Genomic DNA, 17,985 nt, shown 5'->3' on the forward strand with positions numbered 1-17,985 from the left:
TAAAAAGGGCAGAAAAAGACCTTTTTGAAACAACTGATGTTTACTTATAGGGTTTAAAATAAAAGTTTTATAAAGCATAACTGATTGCAAAAAAGCAACAAATTTGTTCGACTATTTTCACTGTACTCTTTAAATTAAGCTGAAATGCGCAATAAATTTGTTAGATTGAAATAAAATAATATTTCAGATATAAAATTATGTCAAAATATGTCCATAGAAATTATGTCCGACATATTTTATGTCGGAAGAAAATATGTCTAAAAATATGTCGACAGATCTGCCAGACATATTATGTCGTAACAACCCTGGTTATAAAAGAACTATTAGTATATCGTCATTCCGATGATTAAATTTGTAAACGTGATGATTAAATTTGTAAACGGTTTAATCTCTTTTTGTTTTCAAAACCGTATTATTTATTTGCATTTAAAAAATTAATTTTTTTCATTATAATGTCTTTCTTTAAACCTAAATTTATTAAAAATGTCTTTTTAATAATGTATTAAAAAATCTAATACATCAATTTTGTTAATATATTTTTCTCATCTTTTTACGAATCTATAAAAATCAATTCAGTTAACTCCTGTACTCATGACTCAACTTACAAATAAAATAAACGGACATGTCAGCTACCTAGATTTTTTTCTATATTAATGTAAGTAGTTTAGCCAGGCGCACGTAGTTGAGCCATGTGCGCCATATCTATAATTTTGCTCGCTCCATTCGTGCCCGGATTTCTTGTTGTTGTGTCGTTTTTTGTTTCGGCTGACTGACAACTCGTGCTGTCGCATAACATTAGAACAGAGCTGGCATGTTTAATACAACATGTCTGCATCCTATTTTTTTTGTTTATTAAGTTTGAAACTTTTTAATACTTTGCTATAAGCCAGTTGAAGAAAAAAAGATCCTTAGCAAACTAGTCGTACTAAGCTGCAATAGTAAGAACCCAAGTTAGTAATAATAAGAAAAAATGAAAATTAAAAATGTTATGAATATTTTTGTAATTATTTACAACTTTGTTAAACCAACGTTATTACGATGATACTTTTTATATTTATTATTTTTTGTTGTTTATAACCAATTAAAATATCTAATGTACAAAATCTTGAAGTAGAAATAAATTTTAGCCATAATTATTTTTTAGGCTCGCCATTGAAAATCTTTTTGTTGAATTAAACTCGCTTGTTCTCCCTCTAATCAACAGTTTACTTTTAATACCACAACTTCGCTTTATAAATCTTTTAAAACCAAAGTGCATCCAATAATATATCAATGGGTTCATGCAAGAATTAGCCACATTTATGACTTTCAGAAACGAATTTAAAGTCAAAATTGACTTTGAAATGCTTAAACCTTTACCAAAACTCCAACTCATTAAGAAAACAAATTGAAGAATGTCACGCGGTACTGTCAAAAAGAAAAAAACTGTTGTCAGCGCAATTAACAACCGTATAATCCTATAATTATCTTTTTTGCGTCTTTTTGCCCTGCTACCTAAAAATAGCGTGCTTGTCGGGCTTTGGTTAACCATTTTTGAAAATATGCGATAATTTGTAAAGTTAATGACTACAAAAAGAGTACACACATTAATAAAGAAGTAAAAAATGCTGGGTACAAGGTATGCCTTTTTTCTTGTGTCAGGTACACCACATTTGTTTGTTTCAACATTTAAAGTTATATTTAAGGCATAATGTGCGTTCATTACTAGGGCGTATATCAGAATCAAAAAAATACTAAGTTTAATATAAACTAACTTGAAGTGCCGTTTAAAAGGATAAACAATAGTGCGTTGACGGTCAAACGATAAAACTACAAATATTCCACCAGACATTGTTGTAGCGATTGTTCCAATCGGAACTAGAAATTTACACGCCCAATAACCAAAGTACCACTTATACCGTGTTAAAGTCCAATATACATATAAAAGTGGGTTGAAAACAGAAGCAAAAAAATCTACCACTGCTAGGGCGCAAAACAAGAACTCTGGTACAGCAGGTCGTAACTTTACTCCAAAATAAAAAATGACAAAAAAATTACCAACGGTACCAAGTGCAAAGATTATTGAAAATAATACTACGATGATAATTTCAACAACATTATACGACTCTTCAAAATTTGTTTTAGTAGCATTTAACGACATTTATGTGGTTACTTTTTCGAGCTAAATGAAAATAAACAAAAATAATTTATAAACTAAAAGAACTCACATGTGCGTTTGTGTTCGTTTGCACGTGCATACGTATATGTACGTATGAGTGTATTAAATAAAAAATCTTCTATTAAACATAGTTTCCATAATAGTTTTTTATATATTTTTGTAGTATATAATACATATCTTATTATATATTCATTTATAATAAAATTTAAAACTTTTGAAGGGAATTTTTTAAACCGCAGAAAATCACGCGACAATAATTGTTTAAAAGACATTCCAATTATTTTAAATTTATAAAACTTTAAAATATCTACAACAAAAATAAAAAAAATAAGTAAATATTTTTAAAAGAATAATATTTATTCTTTGATAATATGAATATGGTGGCTTCATATCAGTCATCAGAATCTCTCAAGAGTATATATTTTGTTGATAAAAATGACGCTAGCGTAACGTAAATATAGAAAAGGCGTCTTTTTCTATACTTGTCTATAAAAAAAGTTATTTATACATTTTTAGTTTAAATTTGTCTTTATAACGGTGAACTAAAAAAACTTCAACTAGACACTTGTTGCTATTAATAAAAAGATTAAATACGTCTATGTAGTCTCTCTTTTTTCGAACTCCGATTTCAATGTTGAGCTTTCCTCATGTCCACAAACTGGGATTTATAAAGTATAAGCAAATTGGAATACCTAGGGGTATTTATTCGATTTATGCAATCATATCCGTAGTGAGTACAACGATTGAGGTTTTGAAAATGGGCAGGTGAAAGACATAACCGTAATTGGAGTTTGATAGAGAACCTTCCACGCGTCTAATTATCGCAAATCTTTAACAAATTTTCAAATTTTATCTTATGATTGTTAAAGCGTATACTGATACAATTTTATTAAAACGATATTTATAGTTTTTGTATCTATAAAGTCTAAAAATGGCTGGGGAAAAAAGAAGACATATGGTTGTCTTATCGCGAAGCCCTAATATTTATTAAGTTATATATGTTCGCATATATAAATTTAATATAGTATTAAGAATTTAAAAAAATTAATAAAATATTTATATTTATGTATTGTGATCAAAATAAAAATAAAACAAAGCATTTCTTAAACTTTAAATATTTACTTATAGAATGAAAATAAACTTTATGATGTTATTACGATCGATGAAGTTCAAGAAGAGGTCTTCTGCCTTTTGAATATTTAAAATTAATTTATTTTAGTTTTGATTTAAATTGCTTTAAACTGCATGCGTTTTAATGTCATTATTGATTACTATATTTCATACTTGAGAGCCTCGACTTCATAGCAAGTTTGAATATAACTATTATTCGAATATTACCTAGAATATTTGAGATGCATTTTTTTAAATAAAATTTTGAATACATTTTGGATCGTTTCTTTATTAACTTAGTACATAAAAATTAAAAAGCGACAAATATTTATGTGGTAAACATGCAATTTTTTAGATTATTGAACATTGGTTGCGAATGCGAAAGACGAGTCGGGTCCCAGTCGGCATTTGGTTTCAAAAAAACGTCTATTGAACGTTCAAAAGACGTCTTTTAAGGACCAAGAGTATCACTATTTGTTTATTTAATGACGTTTGGTATTACCGGTGTTTGTTCTCTGAATACAGCTATTAATACCGGATTTTTATTTAATATCATTTGATAATTGCCTTGTTGTTTTTTTTTCACTTTAAGTAATATGTTTATAAATTAATTTATGTATTATCCTGAATAAACTCATTTTCAAATTTTCAAAGTTTGTTTAAATATTCAATTTTCCTCTAAGCGTGGACTTATTTACTAAACGTGAACTTATTTAAAGGTGGACTTATTTAAAGGTGGACTTATTTAAACGTGGACTTATTTAAACGAGGACTTATTTCAACAAAAAACGCATCAGGCGTCTTTAAATTTTTAATGTGCCACTGTAAATGTTTGCCCATATTACTATCACAAGGTAGAAAAAAAATATATATAAATAATATACCGATTAAGAAACGAATTTCTAATAAAAGAATGGTGTAATAATTGCTTCACAATCAATTCCTTTCGTACATTATTAACGATTGGTATAATTCTATTAAGATATTATGAATAATTCATAATATACATTTTAGGCGTACAGACCAATTGTGATGGATAATATAAAAAATGACTTATGGATTGCATCTTCTAAAAGTACAAAGTATAAAATTCAATTTAATATTAACAAGTAAATTTCACTGAAAAATCGGCGATAAGTAAATGTTTACGTTTGTTCAAATGGAAATTTTTATAATCTTGGTCTTATTCGAGTACACGGAAGTATACCTGCAGATAGATATTTGGAAATTTTGAAGTCTAAATCGGTCTTGTTTAACCTTGATTTAAAGGACTGTGTTGTCAGTACTGCTGAGGGAGCTGTAGTAACGATTTGGACAACTTTCACAGATTCTATATTAATTATGTATAGTACACGACATTCAATTATGTATAGTGCATGACATTCAATTATGCATAGCACGTGACACGTGACATGTATAGCACACGACATTCAACTAGCTGTACTTAAAGTTTTACACACACAAAAAAAAAAAAACTGGTTTACTCGGGAGCAAGAAAATAAAAGTGACCCAATAGCAAAAGTAGATAAAATTATTATGATTCTAATGAGAAAACTGAATAGGAATAATTGCTCAATTGATATGTCATTTAAAGTTCATATTAAAATTTTGATATTTATTCTTTGATAGAAAAAATCAAAAAAGTTTGTCCGAAAAAGTTTTATCGATTTGGAAGAAGACTTTTATTCTGCAGAAATAAATTTATTATCTGGTATTTAAAATAAATTTATCATCTGGAATTATCGGCAACTAATCAAAGTGGCAGTTGAAACATTGTGAAGTGCCATTGCTAATTTGATAACAACCGATGTCACATTAAAATTCATGTTGAATGAATTATCATTGTAAAGTCTAGCATTAAATGTAGAAATGAAGGATGCGTTACTTCTTTAGATAAAAATGAGACGAAGTATATATTCTGATGTTATTAATTATCTTTAAAACCCACAGCAAAAGCTAAACGCCCGCGATTATAATTTATTTAACAACACTGCAAAGAGTTCTACTACGAAGCTTATTATTTAACTTGTCCAGCAGTTTGAACAAAATGAAGACTATCTAGCCCTAGTTGATTAAGAAACGCATAAAAACAATTATTGAAAACGACTGATGTGTTATTATGAAACCATTACAAGAAACAATCTTATAATTGAAAGACAAACTGAATGATATTATTAATAAAAAATTAGAAAAAATCCCTCAAACTTTAAATTTTACAAAAAATGCATAAGATAGTCCCAACGCTAGAATAAAAAAATAAAATACAACGGTTTAATTAAAAGCATTCAAAAGAAATGCATCTTGAACAAATTAGAATCAGAAGATTTTTTTCCCGTTGCTGGTATACTTTGTACCAAAATAAAGTCTAGTTTGAATAATAAATAACAAAATATGTTTTTTATGATTGTATTTTGTTAACTTGATAAAATAATTAAAGTTAAAAAATTGTAAGTGTTTTTTAACTTTGTTTTTAATACCGGTATTACCGGTATTGGAAAAAAGCTGTTGCGGTATTAACGATCTTAGTAAAATGCGGTATTTTAGATGCCCTATCTACATTTGTAAAAGATTTTGTTATTTCTATTACTTATATAAACCGGTTTTAAAAATAACATTTTCTTCATTATATAAGCTTTTTATGTGTTTTTTTTTTGCTTTTTTTTTTTTTGTTAATTATTTTTTTTGTTTTTTTGTTTGTTATATAAACTGAAAGTACATGTTGTCACTGGCAACTTTGCTAAAAAAATACTTTTATTTAACTGCTATTTTGCTGATCTTAATATAATATTTAACGTTTTATGCTTCACATTATTGATTTTAGTGTATGTTTATACTTGTAGCAATATTTCTAATTTTTTACCAGTAGATAAAAATTCAACGCTCAAGCAACTAGGTAAACAACTTCAAGTTAAAAATTTTATTTTTTAATCTTTTTTGTTATTTTTAAATCCTCAGGGGTTATTGGCTCAAAAGGGTTATTGATCATTACCAAAAAAGTTTTTTGAAAAATATAAATGTATTTTTAGAGTTAATCTACCAAACTTGAGGTAGATAAGTTCGTAAAATGTAAGCTTGTTGAGAAATTTTATATTTACATAGCATAAAATGACATTTTATGTTTCATATAATTACATAGAAAATTTGATTTTAATTTTATGGCAGTTATTGTAAAGAGTATATATATATATATATAAAAATAAGTGTTTAAAAAAGATATACTTACATAAACATTTTTCGAATTTACAGATATAAATTAGCTCGTTCATAATAACAAAAAAACTGTTTTCTTTCGTTAAACAGCATTAATTTTTATGTTTTAAACTATTTTGTGTAAAAACAAAAATTGTGCAAAAAACATAAAATATTTATATTTTTTTTAAAATTATATTTAAAACCAGCCTAGAGCTAAACGATATTTTTACTTAAATAAATACGTAAGTTTTATTTTTTGAAAAATAAGCACCATTCGAAGATCCAATTAGGATTTTTTTTACAATGAATTATTTATAGAGATTCTTTTATCGATAAATCAATCGAGGTTTTTTTTTAGTTATATAGGTTAAATTAAACCAATTAACCAAATGAAAATGAACGATAATAAAAACGTCATAAAAAGGCGATATAGAATTGTCAATATTTTGTTTAAAGTTCGACGATAGTTTTGATAAAAACTATCAGTTTATTTACTTAATGACAGAACCAGTATTTAAAATGCATTTTTGTTTTTATTTTCAATGATTTAAAAAAAAAAGTGTATAATGCAAGCACTAACGTTTGTTTTCATAATTTTTGACTTTATTTTTGTGTTTTATTGTTATCACAAAGAAAATAATTTAATGTTAGATACCAAATATAATTCTGTCAAAGGTTTTAGGTTTACGTGAAAGGTTATAACATTGAAGTGTATAAATTGGCGTTAACCATCAACATTTCAATAGTTATCAGTCTCAACACGCATAACAGAACCGAATTGAAAAGTTAAACCAAAGATTCAAACTTTAAATAATGTTCAGAAAATGTCAAAAAATGTAAGAATTAAGATTGAAAATGCCACCATTAAAACAATATTAAAACTCCGGTAGCAACCACATATTAACAGAATGTGTAAGTATTAACTTTGTAAAAACACTTTTTGGCATGCGGATCAATAAAGAAGCGGTATCACTTTTTTTTTTGTTGTTAATGTAATTTTTTCTTTCTCTTAATCCCTTGGACTATTTTTTTAGTTTCTTATAAAAAGTTTTTCTTAACTCCTTCGTCATAAAAGCCAGCCGTGGTGCAATCGTCAGGTGCAATAGTTGAAGTTCAACTTAATGGCCATATAAGCGACATTGGTAAGAAGGCGGCGCGAACTTCCTTTTTAAATGCTCTTCCGTGGCGCTCTGTGATAAGACCGTTAGGTCTTGTTGGAGCACCTTAATAGCTAAAAATAAAAATAATTTAATAACTAAAAACGATTATTTCTTGACGAATGATCGTTCCTGCGTTGGGTAAAAAAAACACCAACCATATGTTTATATATCAGCTGACTTCTTTGGATGTGGAAAGATACAGATTTGGGTTCTGCTTTGGATTTTATTTTCAAAAATTACCATATTTTAGATACTATTCCAAAACTGACTTTTTAAAGTTTTCTTAGCATAAGAATTTTTAATTATTAAGTGTTTTTGATGATATTACGCTTGTGAGATTTTCAACATTAGAACAATTATGCATTTTATGTTCTTAGAGAGGAGCCAACGAGCAAAATATTAAAAATCTATCAATGATAATAAGTTTCACGGTGAAACTTATTATCATTGATAGATGTAATTATTTCGTCATAGTGACATATATTTCGTCAAAGTGAAAGTTTCACTTTGACGAAATAATATGACTATATGGTTACGCACACGATAATAACTATTTCGTTACGCATATAAAGGTATTAAGTAATCAAAATAATGCATTGAAATAAAAACTTGCATTTTTGGTTGAGAATTTTCAAGTTTCAAAAATAAAAAAAGCTATGGTCCAAAAAAATGGACTAAAGGTATTTAAGTAACTTTTTTTTTTTTTTTTTTTTTTAGAAATTTTTTTTTTAACTATCAACTATTGTGCGGGGTTATTAAGGTGTCCTAAAACGTCCTTATGGGCTTATCACAGAACACTTTTGAAGAGCATTTAACAAAGAATTTTACGCCTCCTTTGTTACAAATGTTACTTTCCTGGCTTAATTGGTTCATATTTAAATGGCATATTACAATAATAATAATATATGGCGCGTAAAAGTAAATGGTAAAAGTCTTACTTGCAAATAACTGAATATCACCAGTTAACATAACTACAGGGTAAGGGTTTACAAATGTCCTATATCTTTTGTTTCGGCAAAACTAGAACACTGTTTGATTTAGAAAAAACTATTTTTTTTTTTGAAAGTGAAGATAATATTTATTACAAAAGGTAATTATTACCGATCTTTCTCCTTATACTTTGATACGCATATGAACTCTCATAAACCCATCACAGCTAGCAGGGACGAGATTGTCAGGGATTTTATCCCAAATTTTGACTAGTAAAAACTTGAAAACATTTAAACTTTCGCATTCCACATTTTATAGTTTTTCTAATATGTAACCCCCATGCAAAGAAATCCAATGGGTTCAAATCTTGACTGCTAGCGGGCAATTCTAACACTGATATAAAACTTGCTTCTCTGGCAATTTTTCTGACTTTTTTTCTTGTTAGATACAAGATTTTGCCTCACTTTTGCGATGAATTGTTTTTTTCTAATGCTCCTTGGCCTACCAGTCGAGGTTTTGGCTGAGATTCAAGATTTAAGTATACGATTGACCCATCTGTACACTGTTGCCCTAGATGTTTCTGTTTGTAATAAACTGTAGATTTTTTGAGCCTTGAAACCTTGCTCTAGCCAAATTCTAAAGGCAAAATTTCAAAAGCTATAAAATTTTAAACATTTTCATGATGTATAATAATATATATAAAACTTGGGATAATTTATTTTCAACATTATAAAATTAATTGACAAAATTTGTCTCATTCTTTATGCCCCACCCGTTATATGGACAATCTCCGAACAGTTCATCTAGATGAGGTTTCACTTGAGATTTCAAAATGTCACTTAAGTAAAGCTGTTGGTTGATTTTTTATCAGAAAAAATTATTGGTTGGCAACCAACAATTTTTATCAGTTAGCTCTTCGCTCGAATTCTGTTAGTCAGGCCAGCAGATATTTTTTCAAATAAGTTTTCATTCTTTATTACGTTTTAATTAAATTTCTGATGGTTTTAAGATTGGCTGCAAAATAAGCCATTGATCATCCTAATTAAACTGGATTGCGCTTTGTTCGTTTGCGAATGACCTTTATCAATTTTTTGATAAAGGTCATTCGCAAACGAAATTGACTTTCTTAACGCTACATTCACTTTCATAACCTGTGTCTGATTTGCTGTCATCAGCAGTGTCTCTTTTTATAATATTAAATTATAATTTTTTTTTTTTTTTTTCTTTTTTACATTTCTTCAATATTTATAAAACTACAAGTTAAGATATAATAATATAAACAATTACAAGTGAGGATTTTTACTATAAATAATAAAAAAAAGAATGCGGAGACTCGTAGAAGACCTTAAGGTCTTGTCGTCGAGAACCGCTGCAAACTCGTTACAAATTTACGTGTTACATATTTTAAAATAAATAAAAAAAAACTGTGTTTAACAATATTAGAAGAAAAACATAATTTAAATAAAAAATAGAAATTTTCAAATAAACTTCCTATTAAAAGTATAAAAGTATATTATCAATAGACAAAATGATTTTCTTAAGTTTCCTTTTATAAGAGGTATAAGTCCATTCATGAGAAAAGTCAAAATGTTTCAAAACTATTTTATTCCAAAGAAAGGCTCCTCGGAAAGAAACACAAGATTTACCAAAATTTGTAGGCGAAAATTGTATTCGAATAGAATTATCATTTCGTAGATTGTACTTGTTTTTTTCTTTTATTGAGTATAGGTTATGAAAGGAAGAAGGGGAATCGTTGGTTTTACATTTATACATAAAACATAAAATATTACAAACGTTTAGCTGATATATATTTAAAATATTCATTTCAAGTAAGAGAGGCCTGGCATGAGTAGAACGGTCTTTAAAGTTTTTAAGACGTGCTATGTGTTTCTGTTGACGATGAAGAGGTTCTAGTATACTTTTGTTCACACTACCCCAAGCAATGTTAGCGTAGTTAATATGGCAGTGAATAAAGGAATAATATAATTGAGTTAAAGTATGTTTATTTAAGAAACTTCTTGATTTATATAATATTCCTATAGTTCTAGCAATTTTTTTATTTAGGTTGTTAACGTGGTGTTTCCATTTAAGATTTTCATCAATATAAATGCCTAAAAATTTTTGTTCGCTTTATTTCAATACTGTCAACAAAAATAAGTGGCGTAATACTTGGAATTTTTTACTTTAATTTTTTGAATTTGGGTAAAAAAACATCCATTTAGTTTTTTCTATATTAATTGATAATTTGTTTGATTTGAACCAGTCAGAGATTTTAATAAGCTCAGTGTTCATATTTCTAAATAATGTTGTTAGATCATTGCTGGTTAAAAAAAGATTAGTGTCATCCGCAAACATAATTGTCATTAAATTTGAGGCTTTGTAGAGATCATTGATGTATATCAGGAACAGCAATGGGCCTAGTATTGAGCCTTGTGGCACTCCACAAGTTATATTTAATAAATTTGATGATAATGATGAGTCTATTTGAATAAACTGTTTACGATTAGTTAAATAGTTCTTTAGTAATAATAAAGTATTTCCGGTGGTTCTATAATGTTATAGTTTTGTTATAAAGAATTTCATGATCTATAGTATCGAAAGCTTTCGATAGATCTATGAAAATACCTAATGTGTATTGCGATGTTTCAAATGAATCACCAATATTTCTTGTTAGTTAAAGTATTACATGTTCTGCAGAATTATTTTTTTTAAATCCATATTGGTTATTATATAATATTTTGTTTTCTGATAAGTGGTTAAAAATTTTATTATATAATATTCTTTCTAGAACTTTTGAAAAAACTGGGAGAACTGATATTGGGCGATAATGACTGAGGTTTGTAAGTTCTCCTCCTTTGAAAATTGGGGTAACTCTAGCTATTATGAGTTTGTCGGGAAATACTGCTTGGTTTATCGAGCACGTAAAGACCCTAAAGAGAATATTTTTAATTATGTCATATGAACCAATAACAATATTCCCGTTTACATCGTCTAAACCAATTACTTTATTAGTCTTAAGCATTTTGAAAGCAATCTCAAATTCATCAAAAGATACTTTAAATTTATTTAGAGAAGATATTTCAGGGGAAGTCAAATCTTTTTTTGAATTGATTGTATTATTAATTATGGGGATGTTTTTGGCTAAGTTTGGTCCAACTGATACAAAGAACTTGTTTATTTCGTTTGCTATTATGGTAGGGTTATAAAAAATGTCAGTATTTATTTTAATTGCCTTTGGCAAAGAGCATATTTTCATTTTATTTTTACAAGTGATTTCATTAACAAGTTTTATTAATTTTACATTTTGGGAAGTTTACATCATAAACTTCATAAAAAACTTTAAAAAATGCATTATACATATTATTTGCCTCTGACAAATTACCTACTGAATTCCAGTTTATTAAGAATAATTGTTCCTTAAATGCTAAAATATTTTTATCATTAATAAAGCGTTTGATAATGACCTGTTTTTCATGTAATATCGAATCTGTATTAATATTTATAGATACAAAAATAGGAAAATGATCCGAGGTATCACTTTTAATTACTCCTGTTTTTAGTAAATTATTAGATGTGTCAGTTGTTATGATATTGTCTATTAACGAGGCAGATGTTGCAGTTACCCTTGTTGGTCTATTTATTAAAGGAATTGCTCCATTTTCAAACAAGTCATTATAAAACTTTTTAATATTTTTATTTGAGTGATATTCAAAACAATCTAAATTCATATCACCAATTATGTAATTTAATTTCTTTTCTTGAAAACCTTTTTTTATTATATCAGTAATTAATGACTTATCCAGTCTCAGCTTTCAGCTTCGAAATTTATTTGACATAACCAGTTTCATATTTTTGTTGTAATAGGAGCTGAATTTTTAAATACCTGCGTATGTAACTGGAACAGGGTATGTAACCAAATTTTTTAATGTTTGCAAAAACTTTTCTGTTAATGCTACAGTAGTATCTTTGACATGAATATTTCAGCTCATGCATAACATAAACTATGTTTCATAATATTCTTATTAGTGGGGATAGTTCTTGTGGTAAACGGAAAATATTTTTTCTAGTTTTTGGGCTTAATAGTTGATAATGAGCCATCACGGAGGAGTCTGTTTGATCAATATCCAAAGAGAATACTGTCTAACTTTATTAAAGCATTATTATTTTAGCATGCAACAAATACATTACATTAATTTTAATAAAAATTACGTTGTTCTTAAGGGCAAACTCTAAAAAAATAAAAGTCCTCTAAACTAAAAATCTGCCGACTGAAAACCGACCAACACACCCTTAAAATCGCTGCCATGGTTTTGATGATTTTTTAAAAAGAATGCCTTCCTTCTTTTTACCTTTTTAAAAAACCATTTCTATTCATTTTTATAAGTTTCAAATATTTCATTTACTTTTTTTACTATGAATAAAAGCATTAGAAGTGTTTAAAAATTATGACTGTTACCAAATTAAAATAAAGTAACTTTTCAGCTATTATCAGCTTCGTTCTTCAAAAAGTACGGTGTAAAGTTCAAAAATTACGGTGTAAAGTTTAAAAAAAATCTTTTTTTTTATATTTGAAAACAAAAGTTACTAATAACTACACAAGTTAAAAAATGTATTTGATGTTCCTCTTTCATTGAATGGATGATTTTTTTTTTAAATGTTCGAGTATTAAACTTTGTATATCCTGTATTTAATGAAATGACATATTTTTTCTAAGTTACCAGTTTGATATACAAAAGAAAAAAAAATTAAAGACATTTGGCTGGTTGGTTGTTTAGTTTGTTCAAACAACTAAGTCCGCGTATTTTGGTACCAAAAAACTTCAAGATTAAAATTGACTAGCATGTGGAGACTTAGTAAACATGTTAGTAAAGTAAAAGAGTATGAAATACTCTAAAGCGTATTTCATACTCGTTTACTTTATTAACATGAGTGCGAGTAAACATTCCTGATATAAATAATGTCTCTACTAGTTTAAATGCGAAGTATAAACTTTTAAGACAAACTTTATTTAAAATATACTTAGTTTTATGCATAATCCCAATGCTTTTAGATATTTTATTTTCTAATAACTTGATGTGCTCTTTCTAGATCATCTAGTTAAGTTAGTTATAGTTATACCTTTTAAGCTTAACTATATATAAAACGTCATCAAAAGTACAAAAAAACATTTCGTAATCACTTATTCTCAAAATCGTTTTTTCATCATTTGTCATCATTGAAATTGCAAAAGTCACTAGTTTTATTGCAAACATTTTTATAAGTGCTTTACATAGTTTTAGTTTTGAAAATGGTTTTTTTATTGTCATGTTGTTGAGTCTTTTTTATGCTTGTGATGGTGCTTCTAATATGCTTGGCGTAAAGGAAAACGTGGCTTGTTTACTTTGAATCAGTTTCCTAATTTAATTATAGGACATTACAGTAGTCATCATATTGAGTAAGCAGTGAGTGAGGTCAGTTTTGGTGAAGAATTTTTTTTTAATTGTTTTTTGAAAAATTCAGATCTCTAATTAGGTCACTTATTTCATTCTGTGTAATCCTATCCATTAAGTTACTTGATTCATTCCGTGTAATTCTGTGTTGGTCTATTGAGGATATTTTAAGTTAGGGTCTTGTAATATTGAGTGTTCAGATAATTTAGCATGACCAGGATTTCCATTGAGTTTAGAGGAAAGTCTGCTTGTAAATCAGGAATGATACTCTCGAGTCCTTAATACAATGAGGAGGGGTGAGGGGGATTTTATTCGAGATCTAATAAACGGGGGAAGGAGGGCGAAAGGGGGGTTAATAAAAAGGGGGTTGAGAATTTTTTTATGTTACAATATAAGTATTTTTTATAAAATAGTTCAGTTTATAAATCCAAAGTAATATTTTTTACAAAACACGGATAAAACTATTTAAATCTAGCGTGGCTTGCGGTCAAATGCGCGTTTTGTAACAGCTGTTTAATAATAATTTCAATAGGATTTAATAAGTTGATATAAGTTTTATACTTTAGTAAGAAATAAATTATAAGTTCATTTTTGACAAATCGAGATTTATTTGGTCGGTGATTTTTAAAGCCTGTTTACACTGAAAGTTTTTGTTTTATCAGCGACTTAAATAATTGTTTTTTAATTTTTAAGGCCAATTTTCAATAACTCTTTTTTTTTTTTTTGATAACAAGTAAAAATTAATAAACGGGGTCGTCTTAATCTTAATAAGCTTGGGGTGGGTGGGAAAATTTTTCATAAACTAATATACGTCCACCCTCTTCTCATTTTATGAGGGGCTGGACAGTTTGCAGAAATATTGCGATAGTTGACAGTTAATTCTTTTATGACTTTCCGTGCTGTAGGGACAGCCCCATACAAAAAATAGCAGTCTATGATATGATTGGTTAGCTCTCTCTAAATCATAGGAACAGCAAAAGATAAGAAATAACCACTTTAATTGATCCCGTTTTAGAGGTTAGAAGAACAAGCATTACAACATATATGTGGCGCCCAACTTTTTATCTAGGTCTTCAATCTTGCACCCAAAATAGCAATGATAAAAATGACTGGACGCTATTTGCGCATCTTAAGTTAAGATTTTTAGGCATGTAGTTTGGTAAGCTAGTTAGAGGTTCACCTATAATTTTTTTTTCAAAGCTTTTATTTGTGTTTAGGTGTTAAATGTTTATGTACGGTAACTAAGAAAACTGATGTATTAAGCAGTTTTCTCAATTAAGCGAACCATTTTAAATTTGAATGCTTTTTTTGATCTAATTCAACTATAAGATGTCTGAGAAGTAGTTCGTTAATATGAAGCTTATAAGTTAATTTAACTTTTAATTTAGTTTTGATTTGACAAATTGATTTAAGCAAAAGTTATGAATGAATTAAAAAATGAGACTTTAATATTTATACATAAGAAAAACAGTCTAACAAATAGGACACAAAGAACTAATTTCTGTGTTGAATTTTTCATAAAAGATTTTATATTAAGTTACTAAAAAATAATTATGAAGCTTATACTTTTTCTTAAGCAGCATTTTTCTCAGAAAAACTTATTTAGAATGGCTATATATTGTTTTAACTTGTCTGTTGCGTTCATATATATCTTTGGGAGATTTTTGAAGCAACCTTACATATTTTTGATAGATATTTGAAGCAATCTTACATATCTTTGAAAGATATTTGAAGCAATCTTTAAGAACCTTTTTTATCTCTTTTGGTTTTCGTATAAAAATGTCTAAGATGTCTAAATTTTCTATTCCAATCGCGTGTTAAGTTGTTTAAAAATATCCTCATAAACTATAAATCAATTTATCCAACTCTAACGTAAACTCTTCTTAACTTTTTATTTGTTTACAGAGATAATAAAGACTCCAAGTTCTACTCCATTCCAGGCTCGTGTAACTTTATTCACTTATACAAATTTATTGATTTTTGATAAAGTTAAAAACTATTTTATAACAAGAGCGTGATTTGAACAGCAAAATTTTGAATGCCACATCAACAAAATTTTTAACGCAGCGTAAACAAAATTTTGTTAATAAAACATACGCGAGTAACTTTAATTTATATCTGGTTCGCTTTTTATCTTAAAAATTTGTGTCACATGCTAATAGATATGTTGTTCATTATGAATGAATGACATATCTATTAGAAACTGTTTTAATTTATTTAAATCATGGTACACATTCAGAGGCAATTCTAGAAATAAAATGAGGTGTGAATCCTTAAAAAGTACCCAACTGCTTACTAAAATAATAAAATGAAAAGGTCTTCAAAACTAAAATTTACCCGACTCAAATGTGTTAAATACTCGACTACCGACTATATTTCTCAAAAAACCGACAATAAATTGAATAGGCTTTAGACACATTAAAAAAAGTCAATTTAAATCTGATTTAAATCTTCGATTTTGATTTACCTTAAACTTATTGTACAGTTACTTAATATTAAACGCACACACACATTAGCATTAAGGTTATTCAAGATTTATTATGGTTTGCATAAACTGTAAATTATGTATACAAACATGTCATAACCGTTATTAATTAATCATTGGTTTTATACTAAGCTTCGGCGTCCCGGAACGTTATTACCGAAATGAACCGGAAATCACGTTATCCCGGTAGGAATGTAACGGTAAAAATGAATCGGGACAAAAATTTTTAAAGTGCAGCAACGTCTTGGTTTAATCGGGACGAGGTTGGTACGGTAAGGGTTGAAACCGCACGTCCCGGTTTATTTCCCGGTTGGGAAACCGCATCAAACTAGATCAAACCTCACCAGTTTTTTTTTGTTTAATACCGTGACATAACGTGACCCTCCGTTGCGTTACCGCACTTTTCCAAAAATGTTATTTTATAAATTTTTAAAATAAAAAAATTTTAACACAAAATGCGCGTTAAAGGCAATCGTTATTTAACAAATTATGCTTTAAAACGAATGTAGATAACGCACCCCCTTACATAGCGCTTTATCTAACTTTGGTTCATATCATAACTAAGGTTGTTAACGGGTACCCGGGCAGCCAGGTACCCGCCCGTTGGTTACTGTCCGGGCAGCATTATCAAATGACGGGTCCCGAAAAATGTCTCGAAACGTCACGGCTTGTCACGTTATTCTTGGTTCGTCTTGGTTCATAACCGTACCAAGTTTTCGAGTGCGGTTATTCAATCGGAACGTTACGTTATTCCTGGAACGTAACGTTTCAATTGGTACAATTTTTTAAAAGTGCGGTAACGTCTTGGTTCAAACTGGAGAAAAGTTGCTGTCACGTAACGTCACGTAATGTTATTTTTTTGAACCGGGACGCCGAAGCTTATTTTATACTAACTACCATGACTATCTAAAAATGTAAATCACTCACGAACTAGTTGTTTATGTAAACGGACTTCTGTTAGATCGTTGATTAACTTCTGTCGCTACTCTGATGACTAACTTCTGTGGTTACACTGCCAATGACTAACTTCTGTTGTTACACTGATGGACTAATTTTTGGATACGATACTATTCCGAAGTTAATTATTTTAAGTAAAAACAGGAAAAACTTACAAAAACGTAAGTTCATCAGTTTAAATTTCTTTCACATTCGATATTTCAGTATATATTTGATTACAAAGTAAATTTTTTTTTAGAATTTAAGTTTATAAAAATTAAGTAAAAAAATCAAGCTTCGTCAATGATAAAGATAAAAGCAAACTATTTCTATGAGCATATATAATGTAAAATGCAAATTGAATCTCAAAAATTTATGTATAAATATTGTTACAGGATTTCAAAAGGATAAAGAAAAAACAAATATAATGTATAGAATATTTATTTGCAGAAATAATACGAAAATAATGCAGAAATAATACGAAAAACTTTGAACTAAGTGATCAAAAAGAAGTCTTCTGAACAATTTTTATTTTGTTATATTTGTAAGTTTATTATTAACATACTTTAACTTTTATATATCGTC

At 28.1% G+C, this 17,985-nt stretch overlaps 1 protein-coding gene across 2 annotated transcripts; it reads right to left on the reverse strand.

The window, feature by feature from the left end:
* Positions 1-1,028: 1,028 nt before the first annotated feature.
* LOC105843879 (type-1 angiotensin II receptor) lies at positions 1,029-17,679 on the reverse strand. 2 transcript variants are annotated; one of them, XM_065788076.1, is made up of 2 exons: positions 17,392-17,679; positions 1,029-2,161 (listed from the first exon to the last, which is right to left on the reverse strand). In XM_065788076.1, the coding sequence occupies exon 2, from the start codon at positions 2,138-2,140 to the stop codon at positions 1,124-1,126; it is 1,017 nt and encodes a 338-aa protein (XP_065644148.1). In that variant the 5' UTR covers positions 2,141-2,161; positions 17,392-17,679; the 3' UTR covers positions 1,029-1,123. The 2 variants fall into 2 exon arrangements, with proteins under 2 accessions (XP_065644148.1, XP_065644147.1); XM_065788075.1 differs by lacking the exon at positions 17,392-17,679 and adding an exon at positions 6,492-6,675.
* Between the last annotated feature and the right edge of the window lie 306 nt (positions 17,680-17,985).

Source organism: Hydra vulgaris, chromosome 01 (genome assembly GCF_038396675.1).
Source record: "Hydra vulgaris chromosome 01, alternate assembly HydraT2T_AEP".
NCBI classification, from domain to species: Eukaryota; Metazoa; Cnidaria; class Hydrozoa; order Anthoathecata; family Hydridae; genus Hydra; species Hydra vulgaris.

What these genes read in the sequence shown, in the direction of transcription:
- LOC105843879 (XM_065788076.1), bottom strand. Translation starts at nt 2,140, where the DNA reads ATGTCGTTAAATGCTACTAAAACAAATTTTGAAGAGTCGTATAATGTT.